At 37.0% G+C, this 19,945-nt stretch overlaps 1 protein-coding gene across 1 annotated transcript in view; it reads right to left on the reverse strand.

Annotated features, from left to right (window-relative positions):
- BRWD1 (bromodomain and WD repeat domain containing 1) overlaps positions 1 to 19,945 on the reverse strand; it is a 124,961-nt gene that overhangs the window by 58,728 nt on the left and 46,288 nt on the right. Inside the window, exons 16-20 of the mRNA XM_025291967.3 lie at positions 18,175 to 18,303; positions 17,774 to 17,999; positions 13,222 to 13,407; positions 7,727 to 7,910; positions 4,442 to 4,535 (exon numbers count right to left, since the gene is read on the reverse strand). Of these exons, the coding sequence (XP_025147752.1) occupies positions 4,442 to 4,535; positions 7,727 to 7,910; positions 13,222 to 13,407; positions 17,774 to 17,999; positions 18,175 to 18,303 (819 nt within the window). The remainder of the gene's footprint in view (positions 1 to 4,441; positions 4,536 to 7,726; positions 7,911 to 13,221; positions 13,408 to 17,773; positions 18,000 to 18,174; positions 18,304 to 19,945) is intronic.

Below are 19,945 nucleotides of genomic sequence, written 5' to 3' on the forward strand. Positions count from 1 at the left end.
ATAGTAAGTTCAAAAAATAAAATATTCTTGAATGGGTATTTTTGCCACATGTTGTTAATCAAAATTGGTTGTTTTTTGCTTTTTTGTTTTTAACTTTTAAGATATTTAGACGACATGGCTAAATTGCACATTAGATCAGCATCTTCCAAACTGCATCATATTAATGCATGTACCATAATAACTATAATCCAAAAAAGAAATTACTTTAAAATATTTATCTTAGAAGTGAAAGTATATATTCCTATATTATGATGCAGTAACCAATCTTAAGAAATATATCACTGTGTGAATGCACAGAGAGAAATATCTGAAATGATCCTTAAATAACAATACAACTTATTTTCAGGTTTTAACCTTTTGGATGATTTGTTGTCAGTACTTTTCAGCTGTGCTTGAATTTTTTTAAATACTTTTAATTAACAAAATAATTAAATAATATTTTAAAATCAGCCAAGTAAAACAGCTAGATTGAAAGGGCAGCAGCTGGGAGTGAAGGGGGGAGGAGCATGCTATTCCTTAAACACCAAAGTCACATATGTGAAAGCACTCCGTAAAAGTATATATTCCAAGAACTGATACACAAATCAATTTTCATGTTAGTATCATCTGTTTACAACCATGAGGGTGTTTTATCAACATATCCTGGCTGATTTTAAAACAACTGCTTTCCTTAATCTTCCAGTACATTTTTTTTTGTTAAAGCAACAATTCCTACTAATGAATTTCATGACTAAAGAATACGTAAATCAGATGGACCAAAAAACTACCACTAAGAACAAGAAAATCTGCCAAACTACAATTTTTTAAAAAAGTTTGAGGGCACTATATACCTAGCAAGTCTATGAAGATTTACAAGACTAATACACACAAAAAAGTTATCAGCAATGTAAAAGAACCCTAGACTTTCACTCTGGAAGAGGAAGCTGAAAGATTTAGCAGATAAGCAAAAAACTGACACACTAAATTCTTCAGTTAAGCTAACAAAAATTGCAATCCAGAGTCTCCTATATATAGGTGAGCACCTCAAGCTTCGGCTGTCAACCCAAAGGACTACAATCTAGACTATAAGTAAACTACAGATTAACAGTAATCCCAAGCAACTATAAGTCCATCTTGTCTGGGTTAAGGTGATACAAGCTTAAAAGTTGCCCAAGTAGCCTACGAGAAGCAAATCATACGTGCTCTGGGGAGAAAAAACCATCCGAGGCTTCAAATCATCTCTAACCTCTAACATTCAATGAAAAAACACAGGGAACAGGATTTCCCTGGTGGTCCAGCAGTTAAGAAACCCCCTGCCAATGCAGGGGACACAGGTTCAATCCTTGGTCCAGGAAGATTCCACATGCTGCAGGGCAACTAAGGCCGTGCACCACAACTACTTGAAGCACACACTAGAGCCTAGGCTCTGCAACAAGGGAAACCACAACAATGAGAAGCTTGCACACCACAACTAAAGAGTAGCTCCCACTCACCGCAACTAGAGAAAGCCCATGTGCAGCAATGAAGACCCAGAGCAGTCATAAATAAATAAATAAAACATAGGCAACAAAGAAAATGTAACTGTAAAAAAAATGAGAAAAAAAATCAATACTGAATGGAAACATATCAACAGGGGAGTAAGATACTGAAATACTCAAATGGGTTTTTTAAATAACTAGGGCTGATTTTCAAGGAAATAAATAATGAGAACTTCAGAAAATGGAAAATTCTGAACTGAAAAAGATACAGTAACTAAAACTAAGAACACAAATTTAATAGGAGATTACACACAGAGAGCTGCAGAGAACTAAATGGAATATATTCAGTCAGAAAAAAAATTCAGAACAGCAAGAAACAGCCTAGAAACGAGAGAGAGAAAATAAGAGACAGAAAGTAAAGGATAAAAACATACTATGCAAACACTAGCCAAAAGAAGGCTAGCACAGCTACATTCCTATAAAACAATCTGAAGAATAAAGCACTACTACAGATAAATTCATAATGATATAAGGTTCAATTCAGTAGGAAAAAGGAAAATTCTAAATATGTACACATGTACACACCATATGACATAGCTTCAAACTACATAAAAAACAAGCAGAATCAAAGACATCTACAAACAGTGATATTTTAACACACATCTCACCTTATAGTGATATTTTATCACACATCTCACCTTCCTTATAGAAGAGTTCCATCATTTTGAAACCACATGTGGCATTAACCACTACAGCTGAATATACACATATTATATGATCCAATAATTTTGCTCCAGTGCATATACTCAAAAGAAATATATACACAGATACCAAGAAATATGTACAAAATGTTCAAAGCAGTATTCCTAAGTTATCATTCATAATATGAAAACAATCCAAATGTCCTTTAAGAACAAATTAAACAGCAACATGCTCATTGTGTGAATACTATCCAGTAATGAAAACAACTGACCTGCAACTACTCACAACAAAGATAAATCTCACAAGGTCAAATGCAAGCCAGATACAAAATATTACATATACATACTGTATGATTCCATTAAGATCAGTGTTTCTTATCCTTTTTCACATTATCATTACCCTATAAGAAACTTGACTTTATCATTTGCCCCCTCAAAATTGTTATTACCACAGATACCATATAAGTATTTATGTACTATATATGTATCCATGATTTGTATATAAATAGATTAAGGTTTAAAGTGTTAGCCTTCTCATCCAATACAGGGTTTAAAATAGCTAGAAACAAAAACTTAATTGAAAACTTTAAAAGCTCTCTGCATTTAACTTTGTAACTGTTTCTTGAATAAATTTTTGATGTAATTTAATTCGATTGTAAAATATCAAATTACATACCCAATTTAGAAACTTATGAACATATATGCTGTGCTATGCTTGGTCATTCAGTTGTGTCTGACTCTTTGCAACCCCATGGACTGTAGCCTGCCAGGCTCCTCAGTCCATGGGGATTCTCCAGGCAAGAATACTGGAGTGGGTTGACATGACCTCCTCCAGGGGATCTTCTCAACTTAGGGATCAAACTCAGGTATCCGCATTGCAGGTGGATTCTTTACCGTCTGAGCCAGCAGAGAAGCCCAAGAATATTGGAGTGTGTAGCCTACTCCTTCTCCAGGGGCTCTTCCTGACCTAGGAATTGAACTGGGGTCTCCCGAATTGCAGGCAGATTCTTTACCGTCTGAGCCAGCAGGGAAGCCCAAGAATACTTCCAATAGCCCAAGCTACAGTGGGTAGCTTATCCCTTCTCCAGGGGATCTTCCCGACCCAGGAATCGCACTGGGGTCTCCTGGATTACAGGCAGATTCTTTAACAGCTGAGCTACCAGGGAAGCCCTCTAATGAATATGTAATAGCACTGTAATCAAATTTTTAAAAATCTTTCATAACTTATTTTTTCAGCAAAAACAATCGAAAAAAATTGATTTCTTAAAAATTGTAGTTAAATGTAACTTTAAAGTTTTTTCAAGAGGAAATACCCTAACTAAAGCTGAAGATATACTCATTCAGATAGTCAACATTTTCTTTGAATTTCTTTTAAATTAAATAATAAGATAGAGACAGCTTTTATTGAATTCTCAAAGCCCAAGTCATAAACAAAGGCACTGTTTATGTGGCAGCATCAAGACAGTGAATGTGGCAGCCAGGCACACAGAGGCCATTTCTCATGATACAGATACAAGACTAAATGATCCACTGAAACAGAATACCTTGCAAACACAACCATGTTTCAACACAGTTTTGTAGCACTTATCTTGCATATATTTTGTGTAAATTCCATTAACTTGCTAATGCTTCATATGTGATAGTTATGAAAATCTAAAATGAGCAATTAAACACTAAGGAATAAGATTTTTCTCAAGTGGGTTTGGGCTTTACATGGTTACATACCTAAGATTTTTTACAGGTGTGACATCTAAGATTTTTAATAAATGCATGATTTGGAAAACATCAGAAACAAACAAAGCTAACCAGCATCTTTAGAAGTCAAATAGTTGATTACCTTCAGGAGAAAGGAGAAGTGATTGAGAATGGAAACAAAATGCTTTTGATTGGCTCATAATGTTCTAGTGATTATTAAGAGTGTAATCATTTTTTCTTTTTCTTCTAAGACCACGCCATGAGGCATGCAGGATCTCTGTTTCCCAACCAAGGATTGAACCCAGGCCTCCCAGGCCCTCCACACTGGGAATGGGGAGTCTTAACCACTTAACCACCAGGGAAGTCCTGACAATAATTTCCTAGAATCCTTCAGCACTCTCAGCCATTAGGCTACTTACTGCAAGTTTCAAGCCACTTTTCCTAACAGCTGTACAACTTTATGTCTACCATTTAAAATTCCAAACAGAAGACTAATAGTACTAATATTCGCATTGACCAAAAAGAAAACTGTAAGTTTCAGTTCAATTTCTAATTTGTTTATTCCTAAGAAAATGGAATATAGGTTACCTTTTGTGAGAACTGGAGAGTCTTCCTCTTTCTTCCAATTATATAAAGATTTCTTTCTTGTTCACCTTTCTCTATTCTGAAGTCTTCCAACTTCCTACAAATTTAAGTCCAGTTATATTAGTTACAGATAAATAAAGGATATATATATAGAAAAGAAATCAGTACGATTCTGGGAATCATAAATTACTTTTTTAATTAATATGAAAATTCCTAAAGTTATAATAAAACTTAAGTCAAACAGTAGTTTGCAAGGAACTTAATATAAACAATATCTTACAGGCAACTAGGAGGTCCTATTTTTCATATCTAACACACAAATATTCATTTATGTTCTGCTTGGCCCTATGAGGACCAATTTGAACAGAATCTCTCACATTAGCTACTCAAAATGTATCTATGATTTTTCAAAATTGCAATTCTATTCTCTAAAGAAAAAATAAGAGCAGAATCCTCCTCCAAACTTAACACTTCTCATTTTGTAATTTCTGGAAACCAGAACAGCAATGTTACTGGTTCTTCTAATCACCTATATTTCACTCACATGACACAAAAGAAAATTCATAATGTTGCTGTGACCAATTTCAGAACAAGGGGTCTTTCGCAATGAAGATCATTTTCCTTCTTCACAACTAGAGGGTTCAAGTAACTAAATGTCTTTTTTCTCAGATATGAACGTTGTTGAAAACATGGCTTTATGCTTTGTGTGCTCACTTTAAAATTCCACTAGAAAAGTTTCAAAACTGACTTTGTACTCATGCTCTAAGATATAAGTGAACACTGAAATGAGTATAAGCATAAATGATATAAAGACACAAACTGCAACCTGCAAGATACATCTGCAGCCCACACTCATATGACAGCCAAACATCATCCACAGGGGAGTTCTAAGTCAGACTCCCCTTCACAAGTAATCAATTTCACCAGCAGTATGTGTATTTAAGGAACTACCATGAGGTTTTTCACTTGTAGCCAAATGAAACTCCTACCCTATACCTGTACACCTCCCTTTATTTTGACAGTGAACCACTACACACAATTCATTTTCAATCAATAATAAAGCAAAGGAACATTCTAGATCTTCAAAAGTACCATTTTCAACTGTGCGTGATTCCACACCTATGTGAGGTGGTCAGCTAAGAAAAGCAATATTATGAAAGATCACTATATATATGTGAGTCACTCATTCATTTAGAATGAACATAATTTCTATTTATTGGATTAAGACAAACTATATACCTGAACTCTAGCCCCAAATAGAACCATGCCAGGTCATGCTAAGTCACTACAGTCATGTCCGACTCTTTGTGACCCCATGGGCTGTAGCCCACCAGGCTCCTCTGTCCATGGGATTCTCCAGCCAAGAATACTGGAGTGGGTTGCCATGCCCTCTTCCAAGGGATCTTTCCAACCCAGGGAATTCTGGGACTTCCCTGGTGGCACAATGACTAAGAGTCCTCCTGCCAATGCAGGGGACACCAGGATTCAACCTCTGGTCCAGGAGGATTCCACATGCCTTGGAGCAAATAAGCCCATGCACCAAAACTATGGAGCCTGTGCCCTAGAGCCTGTGCTCCGCAACAAGAGGAGCCACTGCAATGAGAAGCCTGCACACCACAACGAGTAGCCCCAACTTGCCACAGCTAGAGAAAGCCTGCACACAGCAAGGAAGATACAGCATCACCAAAAATAAATAAAAATATTTAAAAAAAAAAAAACAAAAGAAATGCTTGTTTAAGGAACTATTCTTCAGGACTTTCATTTCTGATAACTGTTTGCTTCCCTTGATTTTGACAACAAAAAGTATAGTAAAATGACATGATCATCAACTCAAGACAAATTTTAAGGCTTAACTAGAGCATACTACATACATGGTGGTGATTTTCTGTATTTCTTATCCCAATTTCAGGTTTTGCTTTTCACCAGTTTATTGTACACTTATAAACATTCTTAAATTCACTGTATAAAACAGAAGTATCATAAAATACTAATCACTGACTCTTCTGGCTAAACACATGAAAACTTACACAAAATTATCTTCAAGGTGTTAGTTATTACAAGACACAAACATGACAGAATGCTGAAAGGTTTTAGATACCAACAAAAATAGTATTTGCTGCCTCCATTTTGGTAACTTGAAAATCAGTACAGTACAATTCAGTACAAGGAAAATACTACCATCCATAGTATACTTAGGAGCTATCATTTCTCCCTAAAAGAGAATAGGGCTACTTAAGAAGAAAGCCTGATCCTAGGTCTAGGTAAAGAAATTTACAAAATGAACATGTAACCCTATCATGCCTGACATCAAAGACGATATTTCACTTGTAGCCAAATGAAACTCCTACCCTATACCTGTACCCCTCCCTTTATTTTGACAGTGAACCACGTCATTTCAAAAGGACTCCAGGGCCAACCTGCAGAAGCTCCTCCTGGCCAGAGATGGATAAACTTAAATATCAATAAGGACATTAGAAACAGCTATATCACAGCAGTGTGATTAATACAGTGAAAATACAAACACACACAAACTGGCCACTCTAGGATAGAAAGGAATAAATTTTTATTTTGAAGGCAAATAAAGCAAAATCAACAAGCATCTATCCTATTTTTTGTATACAAACTTTACTACTAGATGATCAAATAGTAGAAGTGGGTAAATTTTTATTTAGAAGTATCCAAGATAATAAAGAACTCAGAGCTGAAATATCACTTTTATAATCTCTAAAGAATTAATGCATCTAGGGTAGTCAGCATCAACACCTGCTACCACCACAAAAAAAAAAAAAAGGAAATTATGTGCCTTCTGATGGAATTTTACCACTTATGAAATATATCTCACAAAAAACTAAAAATACAACATTTGGAACAACTGGAAATTTGAACACTGGCTATTTGGTTCTATTGAGGAATTGTTTGTTTCTTTTTAAGATATGACAATGGCACTTATGGTTTTATTTTAAGATAAGAAATTATCTTCAGAAATTACATACTGATAAACTTTTGGACAAAATGCTAAGTCTGAAACATCCTTCAAAATAATATTGAAGGAAGAAAAGGCAGGTGTTAATGAAGATGAAACAAGATGAGTTATGAAAAAATTTACCACAGTGAAAAGTTAGAGAACAATTTTGACATTTTTCTACCACAATTAAAATATATCCCAACCCATTACTAAAATATATGTATATGATTATTTATACCACTAAAAATTTAACTATGTGTAAATAACCATATAGATATATTTTCATAGATATAAACAATATTAATAGATATCCTAAAACAAACCTAAATATGCCTAGTGGTACCTCTGGGACAACCACTCTTCGCTTCCAAGCCTGCAGGTCACGCTCTGTAGCCATCTGACTGCGCGGAGCATTCTGGTGCATCTGACGGACACCTTCCACTTGTCCACTACGACGCAGACCAATATTTGGAGGAGACTGGATGTCTAAGCTTAGTCTTCTAAAACCTAGGAAAAAATTGTAAAGAATGACTGCAAAACAAACTTTAATCTAATATGCATACACATTCCTCCTAATATGATACAAACCAAAATAAAACGATCTACTGAAAACACTTTGGAAAAAAGAATTAATGTGACTTAGATAAAAATGTAGAATACAGAACATGACTATTAACATCATTTTCCATTTTTACTAGACTTTCTGAATTTTATGTTACAAGCATTTTCTATAATAATGTTATACTTGCAGTCCTAAAATCCTTGCCTTCCTCAAATCTGCAAGCTAAAACATTATCTTTCTGGAAAAATCAGCAATGCAAATAGATGTCTCAAACTGTGGTGGCTTGATAATAAGAGCTCTAATAACAAAAATTATTTATGACTTAAAGAGATAATCTAAGCCATTCAGGCAGGCAGCCTGTCAGAGACCATTATTAAAAATTCACAAAAATGTGAAGTGGGGATATGCCAGCAGCACCTGAAATGGAGCTAGGGGAGTGGGTAACAGGGCAATGTGGACAACACTGAGCCCTGAGCCTGTGCAGAGCTGGGCAAGCAGACACCGGAGGTGGCAGGGTAACCTTCCAGGAGCTGGAAGTCACAAAGGATGGAGACTACCCTGAGGGGTTGCGGGGCGGAAGCCCAGGCAAGTACTTAAAATACAGGGTGAGCACAGGGAACTCTACTCAATCCTCTGTGGTTACCTAGATGGAAAGAAATTCCAAAGAAGAGGGGATATATCTATATGTATAGGTAATTCACTTTGCTGCACAGGAGAAATTAACACAATGTTGTAAAGCAACTATACTCAAATTAAAAAAAAAATTTTTTTAAGAAAGTTAAAAAAACAAAAACAAGAGCGAAGAGGACCCTGCTACTAACTGGGGGCGATATACTTTTTGGCCACCTCTAAAAAGCAGAGACATTATTTTGCCAACAAAGGTCCATCTAGTCAAGGCTATGGTTTTTCCAGTGGTCATGTACGGATGTGAGAGTTGGACTATAAAGAAAGCTGAGCGCCGAAGAATTGATGCTTTTGACCTGTGGTGTTGGAGAAGACTCTTGAGAGTCCCTTGGACTGCAAGGAGATCCAACTAGCCCATCCTAAAGGAGATCAGTCCTGGGTGTTCATTGGAAGGACTGATGTTGAAGCTGAAACTCCAATACTTTGGCCTCCTCATGCGAAGAGCTGACTCATTTGAAAAGACCTTGATGCTGGGAAAGATTGAGGGCAGGAGGAGAAAGGGACGACAGAGGATAAGATGGTTGGATGGCATCATCGACTCGATGGACATGGGTTTGGGTGGACTCCGGGAGTTGGTGATGGACAGGGAGGCCTGGCGTGCTGTGGTTCATGGGGTCACAAAGAGTCAGACACAACTGAGCGACTGAACTGAACTGAACTGATGCGAAGAGCTGACTCATTTGAAAAGACCCTGATGCTGGGAAAGACTGAAGGCAGGAGGAGAAGGGGACGACAGAGGATGAAGTGGTTAGATGGCATCAACGACTCCATGGAGATGAGTTTGAGTAAACTCCAGGAGTTGGTGAATGGACAGGCAGGCCTGGTGTGCTGTGGTCCATGGGATCATGAAGAGTCAGACACGACTGAGTGACTGAACTGAACTGAAGGAGGCTATTAAATTTTACTTCAAATACACCACCTCTCCTTGCCTAGGATAAAATTCAAATATGAGTGAATGCAACTTCTGCACTCTTCGACATACAACATTCTGTTTACCGATCAAATGGGAACCAGTCTGTACTGCACAACATACTATACTTCATCTATTAAAAATGACATTAAGTGAGCCTGCTATTGATCCAAAATTTATATTAAAACATACTTATGTTTAAGAAACACTTTTGCACTTAGAACTAAAAATAAATTCTAAATTTAACTGCCCAAGTCACAGCATTATTCTCCAACAATTTGAAGAAAACATGCACAGGTTACTTATCTCAGGTTACTTTTCATACTTGCTGTTCAAAGTATGAAAAGTAACATGAGTGACCATAAACAGACTAATCACAAAGAATGGTTATTCCACACAGTGGAATACTATGAAGCTATAAAAAGGAATGAAGAAGAGTTCTATGAATGGATAGGAGTGATTTCTAGAATATACTGTACAGGAAAAAAGCAAGGTGTGCAGAGGAATGCATACATATCTTGAGTCACTTGCTCTGATGCACTGAGATAAACACAGCAGCAACTATGCAGTGTGTGTGTGTGCACACGTGCGCACTTGTGTTAGTTGTGTAGTCGTGTCCGACTCTTTGCAACCCCATAGACTGTAGCCTACCAGGCTCCTCCATCCATGGAATTTTCCAGGCAGGAGTACTGGAGTGCATTACCATTTCCTTCTCCAGTATTCTTGCCTAAAATGTTGAACCTGAATCCAATTATGAGATGAGACACATTTAGGGAATTGAGGAAAAATTGAGGGAAAATCTGTGAAATAACAGGCCTGAACTCTTGTAAGTACCAGCGCCATGAGGGAACTGTTCTGCTGCTGCTGCTAAGTTGCTTCAGTCGTGTCCGACTCTGTGCGACCCCAGACGGCAGCCCACCAGGCTCCCCCGTCCGTGGGATTCTCCAGGCAAGAACACTGGAGTGGGTTGCCATTTCCTTCTCCAATGTATGAAAGGGAAAAGTGAAAGTGAAGTCGCTCTGTCGTGTCCAACTCTTCGCGACCCCATGGTCTGCAGCCTACCAGGCTCCTCCATCCATGGGATTTTCCAGGCAAGAGTACTGGAGTGGGGTGCCACTGCCTTCTCCAGTTCTAAATTAGGAGAAATAATAATTAAGCACACAACCAAGGCTTGATTAAATCCTAAAATTTTAAAAAGCCCTGAAGGACAATTTTGGAACAAGTGAGGAAATAGGAAGATTGTACATTAGGTAGCAGTATTTTATAGTTTGTATACTGTATAGTATTATAAAGTTTGTTGACCTATGATCACTATATTATGAACATATAAAAATGTTTCTGGTTCTTGGAAGATACAGAATCATGTCTGAAGGGATAAAGTTCACAGTATCTCCAACTTGCTCTAAAATTTAGGAAAAAATTACCAGAGACAGAAATTATTTCAAGTGTATATGAGAACCATACAAGACTTAATATCATTTCTGTCTGAGATTAGTAAACTCTCAAAAGTACCCAAAAATCCATCAAGAGAATGAATGAATAAAATCAGATATAGGCATACAATAGAGTACACAACAGTCAAAATTAATCCAATGCAATAACTGATTAATCTTAAAAATATAGCATTCTAATGGCAGAAAGTGAAGAGGAACTAAAGAGCTTCTTGACAAGGGTGAAAGAGGACAGTGAAAAGCTGGCTTAAAACTCAACATTCAAAAAAGTAAGATCATGGCATCCAGTCCCATCACTTCATGGCAAATAGATGGGAAAACAGTGGAGGCAGTGACACATTTTTTTTTACTTGGGCTCCAAAATCACTGCAGATGGTGACTGCAGCCATGAAATTAAAAGACGCTTCCTCCCTGGAAGAAAAGCCTGACAAACCAATATAGCGTATTAAAAAGCAGAGACATCAATTTGCTAACAAAGGTCTGTCTAGTCGAAGCTATATGGTTTTTCCAGTAGTCAGCTATGAATGTGAGAGTTGGATCACAGCGGCGGAGCGCCGAAGAATTGATGCTTTCAAATTGTGGTCCTGGAGAAAACTCTTGAGAGTCCCTTGGACAGCAAGGAGATCAAACCAGTCAATCCTAAAGGAAATCAACCTTGAAAATTCATTGGAAGAACTGTTCCTGAAGCTGAAGTCCCAATACTTTGGCTACCTGATGCAAAGACCCAACTCACTGGAAAAGACCCTGATGCTGGGAAAGATTGAGGGCAGGTGGAGAAGACGACAACAGAGGATGAGATGGTTGGATGGCATCACCAACTCAATGGACATGAATCGTGAGCAAACTCAGGGAGACAGAGGAAGATAGAGAAGACTGGAGTGCTGTAGTCCCTGGAGTCACAAAGAATCAGACACAAAGTTCCCTTTATAAACCTTTTTATAAAGTTTCAAAACAAAAGCTTTTTATTAATACATTTAAGAATGTCAAGTTTATTTTTAGAATGCAAAGGAAGGATCAACAGAATTGTCATCTTGGGAGAGGGAAATAGAGCAGGACCACATAAAAGATGTGCATTATTATCATGATTTTAAAAAAAAGAAAAAGAGCATCTGTGAACCAATGATAAGACTACGTCAAGACTACGTTAAGTATTTACTTATTTACTTGGCTACACCTGGTCTTAGCTGCAGCATGCAGAATCTAGTTCCCTGACCAGGGATCGAACCCAGGCTCCCTGCACTAAGAGCATGGAATCTCAGTCACTCAACTACCAGGGGTTCCAAGAACAAAGTTTTGATAGACCCGATTCTGTGCTGCTAGAAACCAAAACAACTAAATATATAAAAGAAGTAAAACTTAAAGTATAATGCAATAATTTTAAAGAGAATTAATGAAACTTCTTTAACAGTCATTTCAAATAAAAATCTAAAGCTCTCCGAGTTCAGTGGTTACAACTCTGTGCTTTCACTGCTGAGGACCTGGCTTTGATTCCTTGCCAGGAGATTAGATCCCATCGGTCATGTGGCCAAAATAAAAAATAATAATAATAAAAAATCTAAAGTCTAGGCAGATTAGGTGAAAGAGAGCAAGAGTAAAAGGGCAGAAAGAGCTGAAGAAACTGTTCAGAACAGAGCAGGAGCAATAAAGAGATAGGAAATTCTATAGCATTTTATGGACTCAAAAAGAGGTTTTAACTTTCCCAGAGTTCAGTTGCATAACAATCATCCATCTCTTCTAGATTATTTCCATTAGTATAATTATTACCACATTCCAGTATTAAGTACTCTGCCCTGAAATTCACTGCAAGCTTTCTGATTCTACAAGAAACATTAGGGCTCTACTCAATTAACTTTTTAAAAGATTACATAAAAAGGAAACCTAATGTTCCTTTAGAAAACACTTTGTTCTCTACTCTTTTTAACTCAAAACAATTTAATATAATTTTGTAAATACTCTTATTTTAGAGCAAAAAAGACTTCAACAGCCTTTCAAAGTACCTGAAATTCAAATGCTCATTTCTTAGTCTTTCAACCTTATACCTAATAAAGCTATCCTCCAGACTTCTGCTCAAAGTTGTAAACGTACACTGCTTAGTATACTGCTTTTACACTGGAAAGTTTTTCACACTGCATGCAGGGGAAAATGACTTCATTTATTCATCAATTTCAATCTAGCCATGTTAAGGCAAAATACCTCTGCTATATTTCTTACCTCTTCGGGGTGTTTCTTCCCCATTTGAAAGTCCACTTGGAACAGCCTCCTGACCTGCTCCCATTCTCTGATCTTGCTGCTGCTGCAACTGTCTTATCATTCCATCCAGGACACTGCGCTCTGGGCTTCGTTCACCATTATCATTGGTTTGCAGGCTTATAATTTGTTCTATTACCTCTCCATCACCTGCAAATTCAATGAATGAATATCACATCATAATACATACAAAGATGGAAAAAAAACTTTCAACAAGTTACAATTAAAATTACATTAGAAACTGTCAGAAGACTTGTTTTTCAAAAATAATCATTCAAGATAGCCTTTATTTTCACAACTAATTAAGTTAGAGAAAAGATTCAAAACTAACTTTACAGTACTAAGTTCCACAAAAACCTCAACAGAGCTTCTGAAATCTGTCAAAGTAAGTAGAGGAAAACACATTTCAGCAAAAATCTTGTTTTTCTGTTTCAGATCAATGCCTCTTATTTACACATTTCATTAAAATCTTATTTCCCAAGGTCTCTGACTATAATAGATCAACAAAGAATCAACTGGACTTCATTGTATACCTCTGAGTTTTCTATGCAACTCAGTCTCTGATGTAGAGTAAAGCACTGGTATTTCTTTAGTCTTAAGAAATAAAAAAGAGTGAGTAACACCTTTTTGGCCTTCAGCAAATGACCATTCCGAACTCCAGCTATAATTCTTCAGATATAAAATAAGATTTTTTTAAGTGTCTTTGCTTCTTTATTTTTCACACCACCCTTATGGCAGAAAGTGAAGAGGAACTAAAAATCCTCTTGATGAAGGTGAAAGAGGAGAGTGAAAAAGTTGGCTTAAAGCTCAACATTCAGAAAACAAAGATCATGGCATCTGGTCCCATCACTTCATGGGAAATAGATGGGGAAACAGTGGAAACAGTGTCCGACTTTATTTTTGGGGGCTCCAAAATCACTGCAGATGGTGACTGCAGCCATGAAATTAAAAGACGTTTACTCCTTGGAAGGAAAGTTATGACCAACCTAGATAGCATGTTCAAAAGCAGAAACATTACTTTGCCAACAAAGGTCCGTCTAGTCAAGGCTATGGTTTTTCCTGTGGTCATGTGTGGATGTGAGAGTTGGACTGTGAAGAAGGCTGAGCACCGAAGAATTGATGCTTTTGAACTGTGGTGTTGGAGAAGACTCTTGAGAGTCCCTTGGACTGCAAGGAGATCCAACCAGTCCATTCTGAAGATCAGCCCTGGGATTTCTTTGGAAGGAATGATGCTAAAGCTGAAACTCCAGTACTTTGGCCACCTCATGCAAAGAGATGACTCATTGGAAAAGACTCTGATGCTGGGAGGGATTGGGGGCAGGAGGAGAAGGGGACGACAGAGGATGAGATGGCTGGATGGCATCACTGACTCGATGGACATGTGAGTCTGGGTGAACTCTGGGAGTTGGTGATGACAGGGAGGCCTGGAGTGCTGCGATTCATGGGGTCGCAAAGAGTCAGACATGACTGAGCGACTGAACTGAAATGAATACATTTTCAGAGATATTTAATACGGTCATACTTAGTGTAAATGGAGAAAAAGTGCTGGATAGTTGTGGAGTCTTGAAACGTACTTAAGACACTAACATTTACATACAAAAACAATTCCTTACTTGTCCTCCCACCATAAAATACATCTTCTTTGAACACAGAACACAGACCTTCCAACCACACTAACTTACAAGAAACTTCTACCAAATTGAAATGAATAGGGTATTAGGCAAAAATACTGCAAAGATACACATGTATACGTGCATCCACAGTAACACATGAGAAACTGAAAAATGTCATACTATTTCAGGGAAAAAAAGAATACTTCTATCCTACTACATGAGTTAGATTCCCTTGTAGCTCAGATAACATCTCCATTTTACTATGGAAATCAATGAAGAACTTAAAAGAGCTAAACAAAAATCACTGAAGCTTTTTTGATGACTATAAAAAAAAAAAAGAGCTAAGAAAGCAGAAGTAGAGCCCTAATCTAAAAGGATAAAAAGACTTTCATTAGAAGCAGGAGTAACATAACATTCCTAAAATCACAACATGGAACCAAAGGGAAAAGAGCAGAAAAGGAGACTTCCAATCCTCTCCCCTCTCCCCAGAAACCCATTTAACGTTTCTCTCCTGGCCCTGGACTTAGATGTAAGCTTGGCAAATACCATTAGGAATGATACTGGTTTCTATCCGGCATAATGCAACCACTATTCAAATATTAAAGAAGGCTTCAATGCTACAGTATTCTTTCACTACAAAATACTACAGCACTGGAAAAAATACAAGAAAGAAGGGCTTTCAAATACTGGATAACTGGGACCCCTGAGAGAAGACAATAGAGTCCAGTCTTTGGATTGCTCCAGGTAACAGCCTGGAGGCAATTTCCAAGGTGTAGAACAAGGAGAGGGAACCCAAATATCATCCAGAAATCACAATGAGTTGAGAGACAGAGGTCAGGGTCTGGGAGCAAGAGGGAAGACTGAAATATGCAGACTGGTTAGAACTGAAAAGATATGCCATGATAACACTAATTTTAAAAAAGCTGGATTATTTACATTAATATGAAACAAATAGTCTTCAAAACAAGAAATACTCTCCCAAGAATAAACAGGGACATTTCATAATGATGAAAGAATTAATTCACAAAGAGCACAATCTGAAATGTGTATTTACATAATAACAGAATTTTAAAACACATAAAGCAAAAACTGATTGAATCAAAGGAAAAAAAAATGAGACAAATCCACAGGATAGTTGGATATTTCAGCACTCCTTAAAACAGCCACAAAATGGGAAAAAGCCAAGTGTTCTCCAGCTACTAGTGAATGGAGAAATAATGGTATATCCATGCAATGGTGCATGATCACTAAACAAGTAAAAAAAAAAAAAAAAAAAAAAAGACTGATATCTGCAACAGGAATGAATCTCAAAAGCACCATGCTAAGTTAAAGAAGCCAGACACAACAGACTACATATTGTATGATTTCAATGATATAAAAATACTTTAAAAGTAAAAATTAAAGTGACAACAACAGTCATTACAAGAGGCCAGGAGAAGGGAGAGGAATAATTCTACACAGGCTCAGGAGAATTTCTGGGGGCACTGGAAATGCTCTGTATTTGGATTGTGGTGGTGGCTTACTTGACTGTCTTAACATTTCTTAACTCATTTGAATTGCACACTTACAAGTGGTGAATTTTGCTGTGCGTAAAGTATACTTCAATCAAACTAATAAAAAGAATTTGGAAGAGTAAACATATGGTGATTTACATTAATCTTTAACCTTAAAGTTTTAGCAAATCAATCCTCATCCAAACAAAAGTATCTTTTTAAAATTTATTTTTAATTGAAGGATAATTGCTTTACAATGTTGCATTGTTTTCTGCCATACATCAACATGAATCAAGTCACAGGTATACACATCCCCTCCCCCTTGTACCCCACTACCACCTCCCACTTTATCGCAAAGATCTATCTTTTTTCCTTTGCTTAGTACAAGAATATTAGAGAAAAACACTACACTGCTATGAACAAAAACAAAACAAAGCAAAACACCTCTGCCCTTGGCTAGGACAGGCAAAGGACAAGATGGAACTGGAACCTTCTCTGCCAGAAAGTTAAGTGTTCCAGGAATGATGGGGACTTGGGAAAGGACACAAAACTCAGCCTAAAGGGTTTTCACAGCCAAATCCAAGGATAACATGAACAACTTAGTAACAACAGTACTGGATTTTAACTCACTATATAACGATCCGGAAGTCCAGACTAAAACTTAATAAATGAGAGAGTAGTAGATGGTCAGCTAATGATAAAATGAAAAAGCAATGATAGAAGAGTTGGAAAACCATTTCACAACCTTCAGAACAACAACTGATTCAGGCAAGAATTATCAATGGATCCTGAAAGTTATAGGTAAAATCAGAAAAGGAACAGGTTATTTACACAAGTTACTAAATAATTATAAAGAGGAAAAAACCTTCAGAGTGGAGAACTTTGGCAGATACCCAGTGTTCAGAGTAAACACCACCAATAACTGGATGAAACACAACCACAGGCATCCTGACATGATACTCCAAGAAGACTACATCATTTATGTTGTGCTCTTCAAAAATGCACAACCTGAACTTAATGACAGCTAAATTTAATGTTCAGTCCCAAATTAAAATCTACACCAGGGAGGGGAAAAAAGCTATAACAGGCATTATTAGAATAACAAAATTTGATTACAGGCTATAATAGTATAAATGTTAAATGTTCTATTTTTGATAACTGTTTATGATTATATAAGAAAACATATTTTTTCTTAGAAAATACATACTTAAGTATTTAGGGGTAAATGGACATGAGGCCCAGAACTTAAGTCTCAAGTGGTTCACAACAATGATATGTATCTAGAGATAGAATAATAAAACAAACATTGCAAAATATTAAGGACTGGTAAATCTGAAAGTACAAGAGTTCTCTGTATTATTACTTACATTTTTCAAATTAAAAAAAAAATTTTAAAGGTTTAGCACTTACTTGTTGCCACATAGCCTAGTTGTGGAACCAAATGTTCATCTGCAGAATTTTCTCGGCCAGGCACTAATCGCTGATACTTAGTTGGATGAGGGTTTCCATCTACATCTACCAAGAACGGCGGAGGCATAAGGTGAGGGGCCTGCTGAGTCTGCTCGTCTAAGACGTAATTATTAGAATCCCTAATCAGCGGTCGATAGTCAGTATGGAAGAACATCTGGTCAGGAATCTAGAAATGGAAAGTTTACAGACTGAAATTCTGAGGATTAAACATGTTAAAGAACATAAATATTAACCAGTTAATTTTATTGGAAAGGATAAAAAAATCAAATCAATACATCTAACCTATTTTAAAAACATCCTTCTTAACTATTTACATGCTCTAAGAAAGTATGTAAAATGACCTTTTCATATGGCTTGCTGCATCCAAAACCAAATATCAGAAGGTGACCGTGAGAATCTGTACAGGCAAAATGCTGTCCATCCTGTGAAAACTTACAATCAAAGACAGCTCCATGTCCTTGTCCTTCAATCTAGGAAACAAAGATGGAAATTTTTATAACCATTTCTATGTAACACCTTTAGTTATTATATAAAATTCTGATTTAAAACTGAATTTTTCATTAAGCACGTCAGTATTTTCATAAGTAAAATTCACTTTAGATATCACTGGCCTAGAAAAAACCTTGATGGATCTTCTGAGAATTAGTTCTCAAAATGATCAAATGAAGGATCATAAACCAACCCCAAGTGAAGGCTTTCTTTACGTCTTATGAGAGAATGAAACCTCCATAAACTTTCTAATACATAACAAAAATATATTGATTAATAACTTTGGGAAATGATTAAAGATTAATAAAGTTTGTTATTCATGAATTAAAATCAATACTTTTATGGAGTTTAAGCTTTCCACTTAATGACTAACCACCATGCAAAATTTGTAATGCTGCAAGTGTCTCAAGGGTGAGTATGTAAATTCTTACACCTGCAATTACCTTACTTCAGACTGCCACAAATTTCTAAGTGTGTCGTGAATGTTGGGCTTCCCTCATAGTTCAGTTGGTAAAGAATCCACCTGCAATGCAGGAGACCCTGGTTCGATTCCTGGGTCAGGAAGATCCCCTGTAGAAGGAAAAGGCTATCCACTCCAGTATTCTGGCCTGGAGAATTCCATGGACTGTATAGTCCATGGGGTGGCAGAGTCAGACATGAATGAACAACTTTCACTTTCATGAATGTTGCCTTAAATAAGTAACTTCTAAACTGCTTTATTCTTGTTATTTTAACTCTAAATTCAATTAGTTTAACAATTTATAGTTAAATGAGATGTTTCATTAACTCATTAGTACAGAGCTATGCATACTTGTTTCAGCCTATAAATAATAATTAAAATTCAGGACAAGTTAATCTAAATGGGTACTGGAAAAAGGAATCATCCACCCAAACAAAACAGAAGTATTTATTTTCACTGCCAGAACAAACTCTCATACATACCTAAATACCCACTTGAAAAACAATTCACTTCTGCTATACCACACATGAGAGAGTGCCTTTAATAAAATGGGGGGAAATTAAGGTATTAGGATACTTAGGGACTTGCTGAATAAGATAATGCCCCCCTGACCTGAGACTCTCAGTCCAAGTAAAGCAAAGGCAGGTGGGGAGGCAAGAGCCCTGGGTTGGTCAGGCAAAGTTGGTGGCATTTACTTTGCTACCACACATGTGCAAATAACCTCAGCAAAAGTTAAGGGTACCTACTGGGAAGGACGTTTCCCAAGTGGGCAAACCTACCTAAGCAGAGCAAGACACACACCGCGTTTTATCTGCTGTCTGAAGAATCCTACACAATGATTCCTGATAAAACAAAAATAGCCTGCAAATGTATCCAGAGAACACTTCAATGTCACACGATGTTTGTTGTGTTAGTCACTCAGTCGTGTCCAACTCTTTGCAACCCCACAGACTGTAGCCTACCAGGCTCCTCAGTCCATAGGACTTTCCAGGCAAGTGTATTGGAGTGGGTTGCCATTTCCTTCTCCAGGGGATCTTCCCGACCCAGGGATCAAACCCAGGTCTCCCACATTGTAGGCAGACACTTAACCGTCTGAGCCACACACTATGTTTACTACTTTTTTAATGAAATACTGTCTCATTAGCTTAAAACCCAAGAATTAG

This window comes from Bubalus bubalis, chromosome 1 (genome assembly GCF_019923935.1).
Source record: "Bubalus bubalis isolate 160015118507 breed Murrah chromosome 1, NDDB_SH_1, whole genome shotgun sequence".
Taxonomy (NCBI): Eukaryota; Metazoa; Chordata; class Mammalia; order Artiodactyla; family Bovidae; genus Bubalus; species Bubalus bubalis.